Below are 18,744 nucleotides of genomic sequence, written 5' to 3' on the forward strand. Positions count from 1 at the left end.
CATTTCTGTGTTTCCTTCTTAAATAACCACAATATTTAGAATGTTGTGTTGCACATGGGTGTTCATATGTGAATACTAGTCAGATGATGAAAGATGAAGTTACCACACCTATACTGTGTAGAATGGGCCAACAGCTATGGAAAATAGGCGAAGGTCTATCTGAAAAGTTGTCATACAGTAGGGCAAAGCAACTCTTGACAAGAGTGAGAATGGTGCTACTGTCCTTTCATAGTACTTCAGTTTCCAGCAAGGCCAAGGACCCCATTCTCAAAGTTCTAAGGACCAGAGACTCCCAGGGTTTCTTGCTCCAGGGGCTTCACCAGAAGCCTCAAGACAGACAACCAGAGGCCATTTTACCCATTTTCTAGATGAGATGGAGGGGACAGCTGGTGACTCTTGGCTTCAAGATTCATGGGAGTCAGTATAAGCCTGGAGTAACTGAAGCCCTTCATGTCTTCTTGGGGGAACATACACCCTTGGAGGTAAACCACAGTGCTGGAGGACGGGAGAGAAGACATCACAGAGCAACCATGATGATAGAACAAGGAGAGGCTGAAAGCCTATGCCTCAAGCCCTTTGTAATGAATAGTAGAAGAAGCTTCTAGAAACTCAGCTTGGAACTGTTGTCCTTATCTAACATTCTGTGTTTGGGGCAACCCTAGGGAGAATGAGGTCAGGCTGATGAAGCCAGCCATCTTTCCTTGCTCTCTCTCTCTTGAGACTTCTGGAGTTGTCCTTATTCCTGCCAACTAAATTCATGAAAGTTGGAGAGTTTGGTTTGGTTTCCTGGTAAAGGGAATTGGTGCCAGCTCAGAGTTGGCCTCCAACAGGATGCTGAGGTAAATGCCTTCCTTCCTGCCTAAGAGTTATGATTAACGCCTACCATTTTAGACATATTAAAAATAATTATTCAAGGATTCTTGCTGAAATTCAGTTAGAAGTGTTGTTCTGCCCAACAACGGGATTCCTCGTGATCAGAATTTTCAGTGGGGGAGGACTTAGGTTCAGCTCCAAATTGATGGCAAAGGGGAGTGGGCAAGGGAAATTTTATAGCCAAGAAGCAGGGGAGGGTCTGGCAATGGAACACTGTTGTCAGGAGATCTAAGGAGTAATGGAAAATCTTGGTAAATTAAGCTAATAGGATCTTGCTGGAGATGAGGCACTCTGTTACAAATTGCCCAAGAGCTGGTGTTGGGTGAGCAACTGATCATGGGGCCACGTTCCTACTGACTTCACTTAGCAATTCTCTTCTTGAGCTGTCTTTTGCCGGGAAGCATACAGATGAGCTAGGTAGAGGATGAGGTACCTCACTACAGATTGACAAGTAAAGAGTATTTTTCAGTTGTCAATAGCAACTCCCACCTCTGCTGAATGCAGAAAAGAAGCCCAGAGGAGAAAAAGCTGAGTGACTCTGGATTCTAGGTTTATAGAACCCACCATGCTGAGCCTTCTGATAAGCCAGATGGGCAATGCTAAGAGTTATGAGTCCTGAGGCTGGATAGATAGCCCAGAGACCTAGGAGAGAACCAAATACAACCAGAGAAAAGGAAATGATTCCTAGTGATACTCTGCTATACTTGTAGACCAGCGCCCTAGCATAATCTGTACTAGAGAGACTTCATTCAGCAACTGATGAAAGAGAGGCAGAGACCTACAGCCAAACATTAGGGGGAACCCAGGAAATCCTGTGGAAGAGGAAGAGGAAGAGGGAGAGGAAGAGGAAGAGGAAGAGGAAGAGGAAGGATTGTAGGAGCCAGAGGGGTCAAAGGCACCACAAGAAAATCCACAGAATCAACAAATCTGAGCTTGTAGGGACTCACAGAGACTGAACCAACAACCAGAGAGCCTACATGGGTCTGACCTAGGTCCTCTGCATGTATGTTATGGTTGCATAGCTTGGTGTTCTTATGGGAGCAGGGGCTGTCTCTGACTCTTGCCTTCTTTTGGGACCCTTTTCCTCTTGCTGGGTTACCTCATCCAGCCTTACTATGAGGGGAGGTGTCTAGTCTTATTGAAACTTGCTATGACATGTTTGGTTGATATCCTTGGGAAGCCTGCCTTTTTCTGAAGGAGAATGGAAGAGGATCTGGGAGAGAAGCGAGATAGTGGGAAGGGATTGGGAGAAGAGGAGGGAGGAAAAACTGTGATGGGAATGTACTATATGAGAGAAGAAAAAGAAGAAAAGAAGGAGAAGGAGAAGAAGAAGAGTTCTGAGTCTCTTGAGCAGATGGGCCAGTCCTAGAAAGCACACGTGATTACTTACATGGTGTCCAGACAGCACTAGGTAGGGCTATGATGTGAGTCTAACTCCTTCAACACTCCCTCAGAGGTTGAGTGTGATACCCTTACATGTGCCTGTGTTCTTGTTTTAGTCTTCGGCAGGTATCGTGTGTATTTGGAATTAAACCCAAGGCCTCATGCATGCTAGGCCATGCAAATGCTCTCTCATTGAGCTTCATTCCTAGCCTCTCTTTCTCTTTTAAGCTTTCCAAGCTGAACAGTGAGTTGCAGGAGCCCAGTTGTGTTCCTGAAGAAAGCTTTGCAGATGTCCATGCTCTAGCCGTGCATTCTGATCCTGCCCTCCACAAGACCAAGAACTCACTCTGTGGCTCAGTACTCAGCGCACATCTTCCTGTTACTGCTTATGAAGTTTTCATGCTTTTGAACCTTGACATTGAGTACTGAAAATCAGAAACTCCTGTTGCTCACTCCATCTTAGGTGTCATCCATCCTTCACTTATGCATACTTGACTATGGCCCAAATAAGAGCTAAGAGAGATTATCAGTCTGGAGGACAACTTTCTCAACTTGACAGCTTGGGTTTGGCTTCTAGGAGCACCTATGTTTCCACAAATCCTTGTCCTACAGAATTATAAATAGTAACATATGCATCTTAGTCTGGAAAAAAATTCAGATCTTTCTTTTCTCATATCTATAAAGGTCTATGACTTTCCATGCACTAAGAGCTTGACTTGAGCCTTGAGTTTTTTTTTTTTTTCCAGCTAGAAACAGGCACAGGGTGTTCCCTTCTTGGAGCATGACGGGCTTCTAGGTTGTAGATTCAGTGGTGTCCTAAACAGCTCTCCTATTGGCAGATAGGGGCAGCTTCACTTTGCTCTAGAGGATTTCAGTGATGAGGGATGCGGGCACACAGAGACTGCCCAAAGCTCTGTGCTGCATTGGGCTGGGCCATTGCTTTGAGTCACCTCTGCTGGCCTATGGAGCAACATCTGTTTGTGACACACGGGCCAGCTGTATCATGTAAGAAAGTCGATTAATCCTCTTGAAGCTCAGCCTTTTGGTCTTGTACTTAATAAATCTGAGTCCTACTGTGCTAAATCTGAGTCCTACTGTGCTCCATGGGGCATTCAGTGAGGTGACACACTAAATGTTCAGAGCCTGTGCTGCCAGCCCATGCTATGTCACAGCTATCATTACCATTATTTTTAGGATTTAACAGCCTAGCAGGCTAGCCTGCCAGGCAGGCTGTGCTGGACTCCAGATGGACAGCAACATCTGAGCCAGAAGGAGGTTGGTCCTTTGTACTGTGTGACCCAAAAGCTGTAGCCACAGGAGCTCTGGAGCAGATCCTAGGTTTCCAAGACTGGATACTAGGATTTATCTAGGCTCTGGTGGCAGTTTCCTCTGATGGTATGCTGTCTAAGGAGGTGGGTCTAGAAGACAAAATGGCCGGACAGTGGTTATGGCTGCATGAAGGCCCCAGAGGTCAACGCTGTAGAGAGGAGTCTACTGAGTTACAGGATAGGCATGATACATGGAAGGAGTGGCCTAGGGCAAGAGTCTGCCTCTGCCTCTGTGATGGCTGCTGTGTGACCATGGGGGTACCCAGGCCTCTCTGGATCTATGGTCTCATTTATAAACTGAGGGATAATGTGGGCCGGTAATCTCCAAGGTTTCTTCTAGTAATAAAGTCTCGATTCTAGGTGATTCACACAGATCTGAAAAGGAGTGTGTTTTGGACAGATGGTCTTAGGGAAGGAACATTTTGGTTTGTTTGTTTGTTCATCAAAGAGACTGAAGGAGTCTCTCGTGGGCTGGGCTTGACTTTTTTCCTTGTCCCCAGTGTTTAGTCCCCTCTTCCCCTGGAGTGCACAGTCAGCTCTTGGGAGCTACCCATGGAAAGCAGGCACACATGTGTCTCAGCTCCAAAACAGAGTAAGCTATCAGCCTTCACCATGGCAACCAACTCTCTCCAATGCTGCCAGGGCAGAAGCAGAGGATGAGTATATATCATAGTGGAAAGATGTGAGTTAGACCATAAGGGAAACGAAGGCACTCATAGAGGATTTTTTTTCTTCTTCCTCCTGGCACTTCCCATGTAGCTTTGCTAAGCAGAAACTAGTAATTCTCCTGCCTCTGCCTTCTATATGCTGGGATCTTAGTGTTCTTATGGCTGGCTGAACCTTGGGTGCTGTCTACAAAACAGAGTAAGCTATCAGCCTCCACCAGGCTGCTGGGTGGATATTCTGAGGTTGTTCAAAGGGACATGGGGGCTGTCTTTCTTGCTTTCTGATTCAGAGCACAGCCTGTCACTCCACATTGCCTCCTGGGCTTCATCCCTGTCATGGTGGTGTCAGAACCTGCTTTTAGGGATGTCATTAAGATGGGAGAAGCAGAAGAGCTGGAAGGTTGTGGCGCCAAGGGCGAGTCCCTGAGACTGTCTGAGGCCAGCCTCACACTGCAGACAGATCTGTCTCGACTGCTGTCTGGAAGAGCATTTAAAATAAGCTGGGAACAGCCACTGCTTCCTTGGTAATCATTCTGGAACCTGCCTGGTGTCTGTTCTCACTGCCTGGTGACTTGGGGGTTGCCCTTTACAGAGGCAGGGGAGGGCAGAGGTCAGTACAGTGATGGTGAGGGCAGAGACAGGACTGAGGTCCTAGTAACTCGCACTGTGACAGGAATTGTGACTGCTGCCTCACTTAGTCTGACCGCATGGTCTCTGCCTCACAGGGCTCCTCTTCAGGGCCAAAGAACAGCCGCTGAGGCTCTCTCCTTATCTTTCTCCAAGTTGGGAATATTGCCCAGGCTGTGTACATTTTGTGTTCATGTCTTTCTTGTTTAGAAGGTCTCCTTTTCCCTCGGTTGCTCAAATCCTTCTGCTGAATGCAGGCTCAGTGGTGGAGCTGGCCTCATCCAGGGAGCGTCATCGGTTGGGGAAGATGCGTTCTAAAGGAAAACCGCACCAATATGTTGCTGTTGTGGATTCCCCTCTGTGTCCGTGCTTTGCCATTCCCTTTGGGTCTAGTGCAGCTTTCCTTCCACCGTCTCTTTGCCTTCCCACCTGAGGCGATGCTGTGTGGCAGCAAGCTGAGACTCGCAACATGGGCTTGCAGTACTTCCAGAGACTTCTAGGGACTTCTAGCATATTCGGGTCCCCAGCATCTTCTAACTTGGGAATGTCAAACATACACCGCAGATACCACGGTCCCGCCATGACGTCCCAGCAGACAGATTCGTCATTTAATATTTACACTCTGCACTGTGGAGTCTCGGTTCTGCCTGCAAGTCCTTTGCCCAGCCAAGCGATCGGGCCAGGCATGACTTTGTATTCTTGTTCTCTCACAGGTTCAAGCGCAAACAGAATTGATGACCGGTGCTGAGATGCAAGAAAGTCGGGTCGGAAGGATGAGCAACAGAGCCAGGAAATGTGCACGAATAAGAAAGGAATGAAAGAGACAAAAGTCTCAGGGTCTGCTCCCAGCTCAGAGTCAACCCTGAGCATTTCATGTCTTTTTTAGTTTGCATGTGAGGTGTGTGTGTGTGTGTGTGTGTACAGATCTGGGTGGGTACCTGTGCATATGTGTATACTTATATGTAGAAGCCAGAGGCTGATGTCTTCCTCTATTACTCTCTACCTTACATTTTGAGCTCACCAGTCCTGCTGGACTTGCTAGCCAACCCATTGTGGAGACCCCATCTCTGCAGCTGCGGTTATAGGCAGGCAACCCCATCTGTCCACCATTCACGTTGGTGCTGGGGATCCAAACTCTGGTCCTCACGCCCTTGAGATAAGCATTTTTACCTTAACATCTACATCCCTGCGTATGTACCTCAAGCCCCTTTACTGAGCATGGGAATCGGTGGCTTTCTTTTTTTAGTATAATTCCTAAGCAGAGAATACAGCTTTGATACAACAAGGAATGGTATCACATTTTGATGGTCTCTTTGTTTTGTCCCCAGTGTGACTTGAGCTCCAAACATTTGGCACAAACGATATGGTAGGCGCTCCAAACTCCATGCCTACCCTTCATTTTTAGAGGTGTGCATACTGCTTGAACCGATTGTTGGTTTTTGTATTTGGCTCTGAGAGTGAGGTAGAAAGGCATTTTTAGCCTTACCTGCTGTAGAGCCCTCTGGATGTCGATGCCTTGGCCCCACGGCACGGCTGGGTTAGCCAGGCAGTCCCCAGCATTCCCCCGGCGGGATATGTCGATCCTCTGCCTCCGCAGGCTCTGGAAGGCCTCAGCCATCACCTTCACACCATCATAGGTAAGAGCGGATGTGTACTGGGGAGGGAGGGCAGAAAGGCAAGTGTCAGAGAGAGAGCTGACAGAAAGGCAGAAAGATGGAGTGGGAGGCTGTCCATTGGGGAAGGCGGTTCCCCGGTGAATGAAGTATGGGCTGGGCCAGTGGCTTGGTGCTTTTGCAGATAGACAGGTCTGCTCACCAGTCCAGCCAGTCAGCTCTCCAGAGCTGGTAAGTTCAGCACGGTCAGATGTAACCTTAAAAGACAAACCAGCATTTAGTAGTTTGGTGCTCAGGGTTGTGATTTGAAAAATGCTGGTTTAGCTGGGAAGAAGTGTATAGATTGAATATAACATATCTGCAGGCCAAATACTTGGAAAATCAGTTGGCTTCCCTGTAGGAGACTCAAGAGCTGGGAGCTGAGAAGCATTGCCTGCTCTACCACCTCCTCTGACAGCAAAGGAAACAATACTCCAGGATGAGCAAGCTCCTAATTAGCGCTGTGCGGCTTCACTCTGTGGTAAAGCGTATATTCTATAAACTCTCCCTCTTGTGGATTAATTATAACACTTAAGGGTTTATCTCGCTTGACCAAAGAGCGGCCAAGGTATGAATGAGACAAAACTGGTCTTGCTACCCAGCATGTCATCTTAAGGCTATACTACACAGCTACCAGATGAGTTTTCCAGTTCTTACTTGATTTCCTGGTTTGTCGTTTGTGTTCATGTGTATATGTGTGTATCTCCCGCCCATGTGTGTGTGTGTGTGTGTGCGTGTGCATGCGCGCAGGCTGGAGGTCTTCCTCAATTACTCCTTATTTTTGAGACAGAGTCTTTGAATGAGCCTAGAGCTCACAAACTGGCTAGAGTGCTTGGCCAGCCAACCCCTCGGGTTCTCCTGTCTCTGACTCCCCAGGGCTGCTGTTACAGGCACGTGCTGCCATGCCTAACTGTTTCTGTGGGGGCTGGGGAATCCAAACACAGATCCCCATGCTTCCATGGCCAGCACTTGACTGACTGAGTTCCTGCCTCAGGCCCTTTTTATTTATATGTTTGAGACAGGCTAGTTTGGAACTTTCTGTGTCGTCCAGGGTGACACTGAACTCCTATTCCTCTGTGTCCACATTTTAAGTGCAGCCATGACAAGTGAGCACCTCACAAACAAACAAACAAACAAACAAACAAACCACCCCAATAATCCTGGCCCTACCTAGAGCAGAAACAACATTTTCTGGCTTTCCTTGAAACCAGCAATGGCAGTTTTCTCACATGGGGCCAATGGCGGGCAAGTGAAAGGTGGGGTAAAGTCTTCTGAGAAGTCTGTGTGAGTGTGCTCATGCGTCTGTGCCGCTGTGTATGCATACGTGCACATGTTGGGGTCAGAGGTCAACATCAGGAGTCCTCTTTGCTCTTTCTTCACCTGCATTTTGTAAGTGTTTCTCACTGTACCTGGAGCTCACCAATTTGGCTAGACTGGCCCACCCGCAAGCCCCAGGAACCCTCCTGCTTCTGCTTTCTCAAAGCTGGGGCTTTGGGTGTCTGCTCCTGCACCCAGCTTTTCACATGAGGATTGAGGACCCCAGCCAGGTGCAGCGAGCACTTTATCAACTGAGCCATCCCTCAGTCTCAGGAAAAGAGCTCTCAACAACATCGGATGTGCTTTGTGATTCTTTCATCCATAGTTTGGGCCCGGAGTATCTCCTCCTGCCCCACAGAAACCCCTCGGATGGTAAAGGCATGGTCCCCCAGAGGTGGGCTCTGGCAAAGCAACTGTACGATAAGGACACTGCACAATCAGTTGACATAATCAAGGGATTAATCCCCGGCTCATCTGATAACCCAATGGCACCATTGGGAAGGGGTGAAAATCGGGAGGTGAGGTTTTCCTTGGAAGAAGTGGGTCACTGAGTGTGTGCCTTTGAAGGCGGTAGCTTGTCTCTGGCCCCTTCCTTAACCTCACTTCCTGGATGCCTTGAAATAAAAAGTTTCCTTCTAGTGTGTCTTTTCACCTTGATGTTCCTGCCTTGTCACAGCCCTAAAAGCAATGGGGCCAGCTGGCCATACACAAGAGCCAGAGCTTCAAAATAGGCCTTTCCTCCTAGAGTTGACTTGCTCAGGCATTTTGTCCCACTGACAAAAAAAATCAACTAGCAGAGGCTGGGTAGAATGCTGACATCATGGCTGAAGGCCATGCAGGCTTCTTGTACTATAAATCAGAAGTCAAAAGCTGAGGGTGAAAACAGAGCAAGAATTCAGAATATTTGGTGAATGATCATCAGTGGTGACAGCCCTGGGCTGCTGACCTCTGTCATGTTGGGATGCCTGACACACGTGCTGATGTTTTCTTTTGCTTATGAAAAAACCCATTTCCTTTCTGGAGGTTACCATGCCACAGTGTTCTGGGGATGGCTAAAGGAGAATTAAAAAAGGGTATCCATTTTCACACCTTTGGCCTCTTCCAGTCCACCCTGGTGTGGTCTCGGGCGTCGCTTGTCCTCCACTGCTGCATGATTCTGGCTGGGATCGTGTCTGTATAGTTCACCAGTTGGAAACCTGTCACATTGGCTCCACTCTCCTTGAACTTATTTAAGTCAATGTCCATGAAGCCCTGTAAAGGAAGGGAAGGGGAAGGGTCAAAACATGATGCCCGGGCAGGTCAGTGTCACTACAGTGCAGAATCATGAGGCTTTCTCTCCTGCTCCACAAGGCAGAACAGACTAAATGTAGATAGCAGTAGATTATTATTATTGTTATATACAAAGTTGACACAGAGGCCAAGATGGCAAACGTGGGATGCAGAAGGGCTGGCTTACACTACCTTGGACGAAGTTACTTTGCTCATTTGTTTATACGTTTGTTGATATACTCGATTCTGAATGAAGGTTGGAAGAAAGACACCATGACCAGACTAACAATCAAAGAATGAATGGGATTTAAAAGATGGATTATTATTATTTCTTTTAGAATTCCATACAGCTTATTTTGATTATACTAACTTCTCCATCAGCTCCTTCTGGATCCATAGTGTGTGTGTGTGTGTGTGTGTGTGTGTGTGTGTGTGTGTAAACAACTGTGTGGAGAATAGTCTCTCCCTCCACATCTGTATAGGTTCTGAGAATTGAACTTGGGTTCTGGGCTTGTGTGACAAATCCCTTTACTTCTCTGAGTTATCTCGATGGTCCAGATTTTTTTCTTTTTCTTTTTTAAAAATTTATCCTTCTCTTGCATATTATATACCAAATGCAGTTTCTTCTCCCTCCTCCTCTTCCAGCTCCTTCCTCCCAACTCAACTCTCCTGAAGATTCTTAAGATGACAAGATATAAGAAACAAGGGGGAAACCTTGAAGGAAGGGTCGTCCATGCTCACCACCCTGCTTTACCTTTGGAGAGAGGAGACATCTGAAGTCTGCGGGGGACAAGTGTTTGCAAGTTTCCCAAGGTCACCAGCATGTCTGTGAAAGGGCCTGGCTTCTGACAGGGGCCTTCACCTCTCACTGTGCTCCTTCATGTATATTGAACTGTACCTGTTCTCCCTGAGGAGGTTTGGCCACCTCTGACATCCAAGAAGGATTCTTTATTGCGAACGGAATTTCCTTCCAATTCAGCAAAAACTCACTCAGAGTCAGGAAGCCTTGAACTTGAAAGGAAGCCTTGCATTTATATAATAAATTCAACAATGTCCAGTACTTTCATATCAGTGGCCTCATTTCACTTCACTCCTTTATAAGGTACAGCTTACTTGTCTGTTCGCCACACACAGAAACTAAGACAGAAAGGGAGAGTCTATGCCCACAAAGCTGCTCACTTAGTGACAGGGAAGGGACCAGAGCTAAGATCTTCTGCTAAACAATTCACCTTGTTCTTCTCCCAAAAATCTCATCACTGTTTTGAGAACCTAGAGTGCACAAGCTCCCTCCCTTGTGGACCTCATGTTCTAGTAGGGTAAATCAGATGGCAGAGAAGATAACACATAACACACAATGCTGTGCAGCCAAGCGTGGGTGAAGAGAGGAGGAGCGGGTTCATTGACGTGGAGATGGCCCTGGAAGAAGTGGTCCAGATGAGCCTGCCTGTGGTACAGCAGAGTCCCGTGTTTGAGCCACGAGGATATATGTGGGGCACACTGACCAAAAGCCCAGGGGTAGGAGGCTGCCTGGAATGTTCCAGAAACAGCAAAGGGGCCGGTGTGGCTGGAAGGCAGTAGTGAGAAAGACTTCCGGTGGGAGATGAGGTTGGAGAGTGGTGCACGCTGGGTCACACGTAGCTTGTGTTAACTTATTTCTTCCTTTAATTTTTAATCAGTTATGATCAGTGCTGCCCTACAGGGATCCCTGCATGAGCAGGGATGGTAAAGCTCATGTGTGTTTGGTTCCATGGCTTAGGGAAAGTGCCCGATTCAGATAACCGGAATAGCCTAGGAGAAGGAGTTGAAGAAGTGTGCCTGCAGTGGGAAGCCCACAGCAGGCAGCTGAGGTTTGTGCACTGGACCCGGCTCCATCTCAGAATCCCAAGGATTGTCCGCATCAAATTCCTGAAAGAATGGACTTAAAGATTCCAGGTCCCCCCACTTCCAGCAGCACCTTTGACAATCGTGACCACTTTGGGCTCTATTTTATAGACAAGCCCAGTTCAGTTCCACCCAGCCTTTTTCCTTGCTTCCTGTCTAGGAATGCCATTTCTACTTTTGACTCCTTCCCGGGGTTGGGATTCTAGCTAGCATACCATCTCTTCAGAGAAGTCACTCTTGTCCCCTCATCTGAAGAACCAGCTCCCGCTGTGCAGCAGATACTGGCCCCTGCTTATTTCCACTCCCCGTTATGCACTGCACTGCTGTTCCAGTTCCTGCCCTAACTGCAAGCACCTGCCACCTCACCTGCAGGCAGAGGAGGCCGGGCGCGCCAAGCTCACATGCCCAGGGGAAGCTCTACCCCAGTGACGGCTGCGGCACTTGCAGGTGCCAGCCCGGCATTGTCTGCTGGTGGGATGTCCTGTGCTGACATCCGGAGACGAAGGGAGGGGTGGGAGTTCCTGGGGATGTGCCTCAGTTGTTTTCACTTCTCTTCGTTGCTGTTCATCCCTGCTGCGTTTCCAGCTTGGGCACACAGCACTTGATTCTTTCTGAAGCCTTGCTTTGGGCTCCACTTGTGGGAGAACACCAATGGGTTTCTTCTAACGCTCAGTCTGGCCCATTCCAGAGTCATGCCTGCCACTTCTCTGAGTACCTGTCACCACCAAGATCATCATCTCTTATTGTTCCTTTTGTCCTCTCTCGTTCCATTGACATGCCAACTACTGAAGGTGGGAACCGTTTTAATTTCCATCTTATTCACTGATGTGTCCTAGAACCTAGCATCTCCACACATGCCCAGCCTAGGGCAGATGCTCAGTCTTTTCTTGTCGTGAGAATGAATAAATCTAGGGACTGTCCCTCAAGCAGGTGTGCCAATTAGCCAGAGGAAACATGACCAGCAGGCAACAGCTGCCAGTGAGTGATTTTAATCAGTCGAGATTAACTTGTATCTTGGCCACAGTTCATAGAGTGACACAGGGGTAACTGGCCTGTGCGATGGTACCAGCCAGCTGTTCTTAAAGGGAAAGTCAGGATTTGGTTCCGATACCCAGACTGCATTTGACGGCATTATACCCTGTGAGAGGACAGCCCTCTTACCACTGGTTAAAAGCCAGGACTCAGTTGGGAGATTTTTTTCATACTCTTTAGAGACTTTTAAAAAGAACATCTTGTTCGCAAAATAGCTATTGAAAGAATGAAATGAAAATTATCTCTCGAAGTCAGATCCTGTCACTTGCAATCTGTAACAAGCTCCTGGGCATCCCCACTGACTTTCCCTCCCCAGCATAATGAAGGCCAAGAGGAATGGTGATTTGCTCAAATAGAAACACACCTCAGCTTCATCACTAGCAAGGCTGATGACAATGTCAGTAGAGCCAATCTGGGGTCACACATAATCAAGCTGATGGGAATCTCCAACACCATCTTCATACCCCAGAAAAAAAAGAGATACACTTTCTCTTTGTGAACATTCACCATGAGACCCAAACCAGAAAGCCACTTGGGGTCAGTGCACCTCCAAGAGTTGACTTCTTCCCTCCTATACAAGACTGCATGCTGTAAATGAGCACACTCTTCTCGAGGACATCCTAATCACAAAAGAGATTCCTATTTACAAGGCTTGGATTCTCCACAATGCAGGCACATAGTTGGGTCAATAGAGAAATGTGGTCTTAACTGAGAAGGGAAATAAAGGCATTAGCTCTTTGACTGCTAGGAAACTGTGAAATTTGGCTAACTCTTTTCCCTTAATAGATCTACTAAATAGGTTTCATTAAATCATTTTCCAATTTCCCTTTCTATTTTATTAAAAACCCCTGGGGGTACTATTTGGTAACTTGTGCATTTTCTTTATCTTATTCATGCTATTATCTAGTGTGTTTAAGGAAGCCATGCTGTTAGTTACAGCTCTTTAAAAGTTTTAGCTATGAAACTTCACTGTCAAGAATTTCTTCAAGCCATGCTGCATGACTATCCCCAAATGCTGATTCCACTGTCAAAAAACGCCATTACTGCTGAAAAAGAATGACAAAAGCTACGGGTGCTTGCTTTTTCAAGGTCCTTGTCCCCCAAGGTTAGGTCTTCTACCCTTTCACTGTCCCCTGAGGCCTGGTACCAGGTGCCACACTTGAAGGCAGCATACATGCCTGTAATTCCAAGACTCAGATGGTAGAGGCAGGAGGATCAAGAATTGAAGGTCACCCTTGGCTGTACATAGGTCTACTCCAGCCTGGGTTATGCGAGACACTGGGAAGAAGGCCCTCCTGGGGCAGTCAGATTTCCCTGTTTCTGTGTGATCTTTGTGTGTGTGTGTGTGTGTGTGTGTGTGTGTGTGTGTATCTCTGTATCATAGTGGCTGCCCCAGGCATGATCAGTGAACAAGCAATATGAAAATAATGCTCTGCCTCCCATCTTCATCTAGGGACAGAGGATGTGGCTAAGGAAGTGAAAGCTGAGGTGTTTCATGATCTGAGGGACACAGACACTACGTGGTGTGTGTGAGGGTGCTCGTGGAATAGCTATTCCTAAGGACTGTCAAGCCATAGCTCTGGGAAAGGCACAGAAGGCCTTGATTTTGACAAAAGGTTAAACTCAAGGCTAAATGACTTAAAATTATCAGAACAAATAAACAAAAGAGCATAACCCCATTCATTAAGGAGAGGCTGGGTGTGTTTGAGGGATGATCAGGAATGTTCCATCACATAGCTAATGGGAACCACAGGATGACACTGAGTTGATGAGGCAAGAAAAAGAGGCACAGGTGTGTTATGTAGTTATGCAGCAGAAACGGCCAGAATGACCAAATATGGGGAAGGTGTAACTTCATACTTCTACGAAGTTTGGGATTGGGTTGGGCTCCAGGACCAGGAAAGATGGGAAGCACAGGGCTTTGCTTGTTATATTTTAGACCCCTTTGTCATACACTTTTACCCTTTACATGCCACTAGAAAATAACAACAAAATTTAAATAATGCTAATGTGCTCTCTGCCTGGGTGTCATTGTTGGTCCCTGGAAAGGGGGGAGACAATGAGCTCACAGGATGGGGTTATGAAGAGGTGGTAGCATTTGAGGAATGCTCTAGTCTGGTTAAAGAGCTCAGCTTACTCGGCTGTTTCTTAGTCTGGGGCTGAGGGAGAACAGTGGGCTGCGGCATATTCCCAAAGCATGGCTCACAAGAACAACAAAAACGATGGCGGTGGCTAAAACAACCACTTCACGTACGTGCTCTAACTTCATCTAAACCACCTTTTGGGGATTGCAGGGTTACTGGTGTAGAGAAAATGAAAAGTAAGCAATCAGCCAAGAGTTACCTTGGGGCTTATTTTAAGTCTTGACTAGCTCACCCTCCCCACCTCCAAGCTGGACATCCATTTTAATGTCTTGTGTATATCATCCAGCTTAATCCCATATGTGGTCTCAGAGGCAACTGGACACCAGGCCCAAGAGCTCATTTGTATAAAGCACCGAAAGAATTTATCCCAGTTTCTGTTGAACACATAGACCTATGTATAGTCCCTAAACACACCATTTGACTTTTTCCCCAACATGTCACATGGGCAGCCTGTGGGGGAACATAGGAGTTTAGATTCAGGAGGGTGAATCCAGTACCCCAGTCAAAGAGGGCCCAAACCCGCTTGATAACAGTGGACAGTCAGGAGCCTGGAACAAATGATGCCTGGCCAGAGCTCATGCCTTTAACAGGGACCTGTAAGCACAATTGCTAGATTTCTTCTGGGCACAACCATCTTTGGGTGGTTGTGCAGAAATATCTTAAGTATTGATTTATCTGGCGCCTGTAAATGGCCCCTCTGTCCTTCATCCATGCTCAGGGCCTGAAAGTATCCTTGGTGGAGGACAAGGCTGTGAATGTAGCAGGTTTTGTGATTCTAGTCACAATGCTACCTGGCCTTTTAGTGTAAATTCTGGGGATTGAACTCAGATTCTCAGGCTTGCGGGGCAAATACTTGAGCTTGCAAGGCAAATGCTTGACTGACTAAGCCGTCTCCCCAGCCCACAGCACGGCACTTTCAGGCTGACAAGCTTTGCCTTCAAAGCTCGGTTTCCTTTTTGCTGAGATCCTTAAAAGAGGGTCACCCACGCACTGTTCAGCCTTCACCATCCTGTCTGAGCTCGCAACACACCCAGCAGAAAGGAGAGGGGACATTCTACAAGGCTTAGGTTCAGCCTCAAGGTGAAGGCTTATTAAGCCAACACTGGCTCATGAAGAAAAGCCCTTCTAATTCCCCCACCCCCGACATCAAGAAGAGGTAAGATCAGATCAAATAAGAAAAAAACCCTGTACTTTGTACTCTGAATGGCACAGGTTGAACATGTCAAGTTTCCCCCAAATTGTCAGAGAAATATCTCAGATGACAGCTCTGTGGGGAGAGCAGTCACAGGAGTGTATGGCTTGAAAGTCTCCTTCTATTAGGAAGGGTTGGAAAGAGCAGAGAGGATCATCCTGAAACATAATAGAAGATTGAGAGGGTAGGCGAAGGATGCACTTGACTCTTGGGAAGGTTGTCATGGGAGAGAGGTGGGAAATTTGTTCTCTAAGGCACTGCAAAGCGGGCCAGACAGATGAACAGTAAGAACTCAGGGGAGACCATTTTTTGTTAAATTGGTATCAGCAGCCATTGCGTTCTGCACGAATCAGCCTGAACCAAACAAGGTAGCAGGCATTGCCATGGGGCCATTGCTTTGATTATCACAGTTAAACCCTGTAACCGCATCTAGAAGCAGCGCCCTTCTGTCAACACTTGCAAAACGGGAAGGAGGGAACTTGGTGGATTGGCTTCCCTCAGACTAGCGTGGCTAGTGAGAGATAGAGGAGGTAAACTGACTCTCAGGCTTGGCTTTCAGCACCTGTGCATTCACCTCCTGTCCCCTGCCGTAGCCCTTGGAACAGGGAGCTTCCTCTTCATGACAGGGAGGGAGCAGGATACTTAGCGTTAGTTGCCACTTCAAGGGTTGGCCTCTCAGCGCCCTATTTCTGTATTTATTTGTTATCTGAGGTTGTGAGCTCCTCAAAGGCAGAGACCACAGCCACACGGGGTCCACAGGCGATGCCAGGTGCCTGTGAAGGAAGAGACCTCACCCTGCTCCTGACTTCCTTACAAGCAAAAATCCTGTTACCCCCTGGCCTCAGCTTTTGTCTCAGGAACCAAAACAGTCATTTGACTGACTTTTCTATGTATGTTTTATTGTGAACCAGGTCAGAGATAAAAGCACCAGGAAGGGAGTTTTAGGGATAATCACATAGCTTCTTGCCCTGTCTTTGAAGGTCATAGCTCTTTTCACTAGGGCATCTGTCTTAACCTGTGTAGTCATGTGGTTATTGCCTTATCAAAGTCACTTGTCAGATCAATAATCTTTCAACATATGTCCCAGGCACAGGCTGGTCACAGTTCATCATGCTACTTTAAGAGAAGGAACAAAAGACAGAGTCCCACCTTCCGACTCTCACGCCTGCCAAGGCAGATTTGTTGTTTTATCTTTTACACAGTAGGGTCCTCCCCAAGATTCCATCTGAAAGCAGAGCTTCAACCCCAAATGGAGACTTCTGGGCTAGCTGATTTCTTTCCTGATGGTGCTTTCGGCTTTATCTACAAGTCTACAATCATACAGGTATATGCTGATGAATATGGATAAAAGGCGATCTCTGGGATACTCTTCAGCTGATGACTTAATTGTATCCTCAAACACTCATGTCTTTGTATAAAAATCTCCAATTTTTTTTTTCTATTTTAGCCACCTTAACAAACCAAACATTCAAGGCACCTCATTCCATATAATCTCTGGCAAAACACAAACCTGCGTGGTCTCTAATAAGTCAACAGAATGTTGCAGTTGTAGAAAAATCGGCTAATAGACATGCCATCCACACTGGAACAGGGCACTAGTGTTGACTTACTCAGTCAAGTTTGGAGTCAGGGAGGGCGGTCCCTGAACACTCAGATATCTGCAGACACAACAGCAGGCTGATCCCAAACATGCCAATTACAGAGAAAACATTTTAAAGGTCACTCAGGGTCATCAGATATCCTTCAGTCCTGAGAGTTAGCATAAGCTGCCAACTCTGTGGTAGAAAGTCAGGGGTCCTCAGCCTGGGCTGTTGATGTAAGGCTTGGAGATGTCCCACACGGTCTGAGATTGTTGTCTTCCAGAAAATACCATCATCTTACTTGTGCCCTAGCTGATTGGGGTTGTGGCTGACTCTTGGCCTAACAAACTTCAGAATAAGTTCAACTCTTGAATTCTCTTCTTATGTCAAGAAGTCACTGGTGGACCTCAATCAAGCTCTTCCTATATAGTCTCAAAATTCCTTGGCAGAAGCCAGTCAGGACTTTCAGAAAAACACTTTTTTGTACAATGATGGTTTATTCATTTGCAAGCCCTTGCGTATAGGTAGCTATGTGCTGAATGCACAGTGTAAAATGGATGAAAATATAAAGAAATGGTATCAATATAAATTTGATACCTATCAGGAATAGCTATGTATCAAAAACAAAAACAAAAACAAAACACTGGTGGATTCACTCTTAGGGCATATGAATTCCTCTGACATGGCCCTTTGAGAAAGTTTACAGTGCGAGACACAAAATCCCTCCCAGGGATCAGGCTATATATATAGCCATGGTTATCCTTGTACCATGCCACTATTGCACTTAGACAAGACCATTGAAGACTTTTATGTCCCCAACCCCACCCCACAGCCTTCACAGCACTTTACAACACTATAAAAGCTGAACAGCAGGCAGAGATTTTCACGCTCAGTTTGAGAATAATTTCTCAGTGTCCCATAATCAAAAATGGTGGTGTCTTCAGCTACAGAGTCTTACATTTGGTTATGATGAGCAAAGAAGAGCTATAACAATAGCCTTTGTAGTTTTGGGAACGAGAAGAAAAGGATGTTTTAGCTAGTAACACCTCCCTACTTCACTCCTTCACTCCTTTCTTCAGTGACTTTTCAAAGAAATCCGTTCTTTGCCGCTCACTCCACCAGGCCCTGGGAAGTCAGCAGTAGATAAAACAGGCCACGTGCTGCCTTCATGCATTTCAGATTAACAGCAAAGAGGGCATCGTGCAGCTCTGCATGGCTTTTTAAAATCTCAATTATGGTAAGTGGAAGGTACTTGGGGCTATGGCAATATAGAACAAGGAGATGAGATTTGATGTAGGAGGAGCCTGAGGGAACTCAAAGATGGTATCTCATCCCCAGATAGAAATGCCAGTAATGATGATGATGACAGTGATGATGGTAATTATGGTGGTAATTATCAACACTTATTAAGTACCCATTTGGGGTCATTTATTACTCAAAGCACTTCCTATACCTCATTTTGTTTAATTCTCATAACATCACTGGAGGAGGCAGTTAATATTTACGCTTCTTTTTAGACATAAGCCATAGCAGTTCAGAGAGTGTCAGGAATTTGACTAATGGCACACAGCTGATAAGTACAACCCAGAAATCAAGCCCAGGTCTGTCCAATAGGAGAGCCGTACTTCTCAGACTCCCTCGACAGAGGCTTCTGAAGCAACTGTGACCCCATATGGTGCCAAGTGAAAGGGAGTGGGTGAGCTAGGCCTTTTCAAAGGAGTCTACAGATTTCTCAGTGTAGGTGGGCAAAAGATTGAAGAACAACTTCTTCTCGGGCTGAAGAAATCAACTGGGGGTGTGA

The 18,744-nt window shown here is 46.7% G+C and overlaps 1 protein-coding gene across 3 annotated transcripts in view; it reads right to left on the bottom strand.

The window, feature by feature from the left end:
* Gria1 (glutamate ionotropic receptor AMPA type subunit 1) overlaps positions 1–18,744 on the bottom strand; it is a 311,700-nt gene that overhangs the window by 100,900 nt on the left and 192,056 nt on the right. For all 3 annotated transcript variants that reach the window (XM_060363683.1, XM_060363682.1, XM_060363684.1), the window contains exons 6-7: positions 8,935–9,096; positions 6,363–6,530 (exon numbers count right to left, since the gene is read on the bottom strand). In XM_060363683.1, coding sequence (XP_060219666.1) covers positions 6,363–6,530; positions 8,935–9,096 — 330 coding nt within the window. The remainder of the gene's footprint in view (positions 1–6,362; positions 6,531–8,934; positions 9,097–18,744) is intronic.

The sequence above is a fragment of the Meriones unguiculatus genome, chromosome 11, assembly GCF_030254825.1.
Source record: "Meriones unguiculatus strain TT.TT164.6M chromosome 11, Bangor_MerUng_6.1, whole genome shotgun sequence".
NCBI lineage: Eukaryota > Metazoa > Chordata > Mammalia > Rodentia > Muridae > Meriones > Meriones unguiculatus.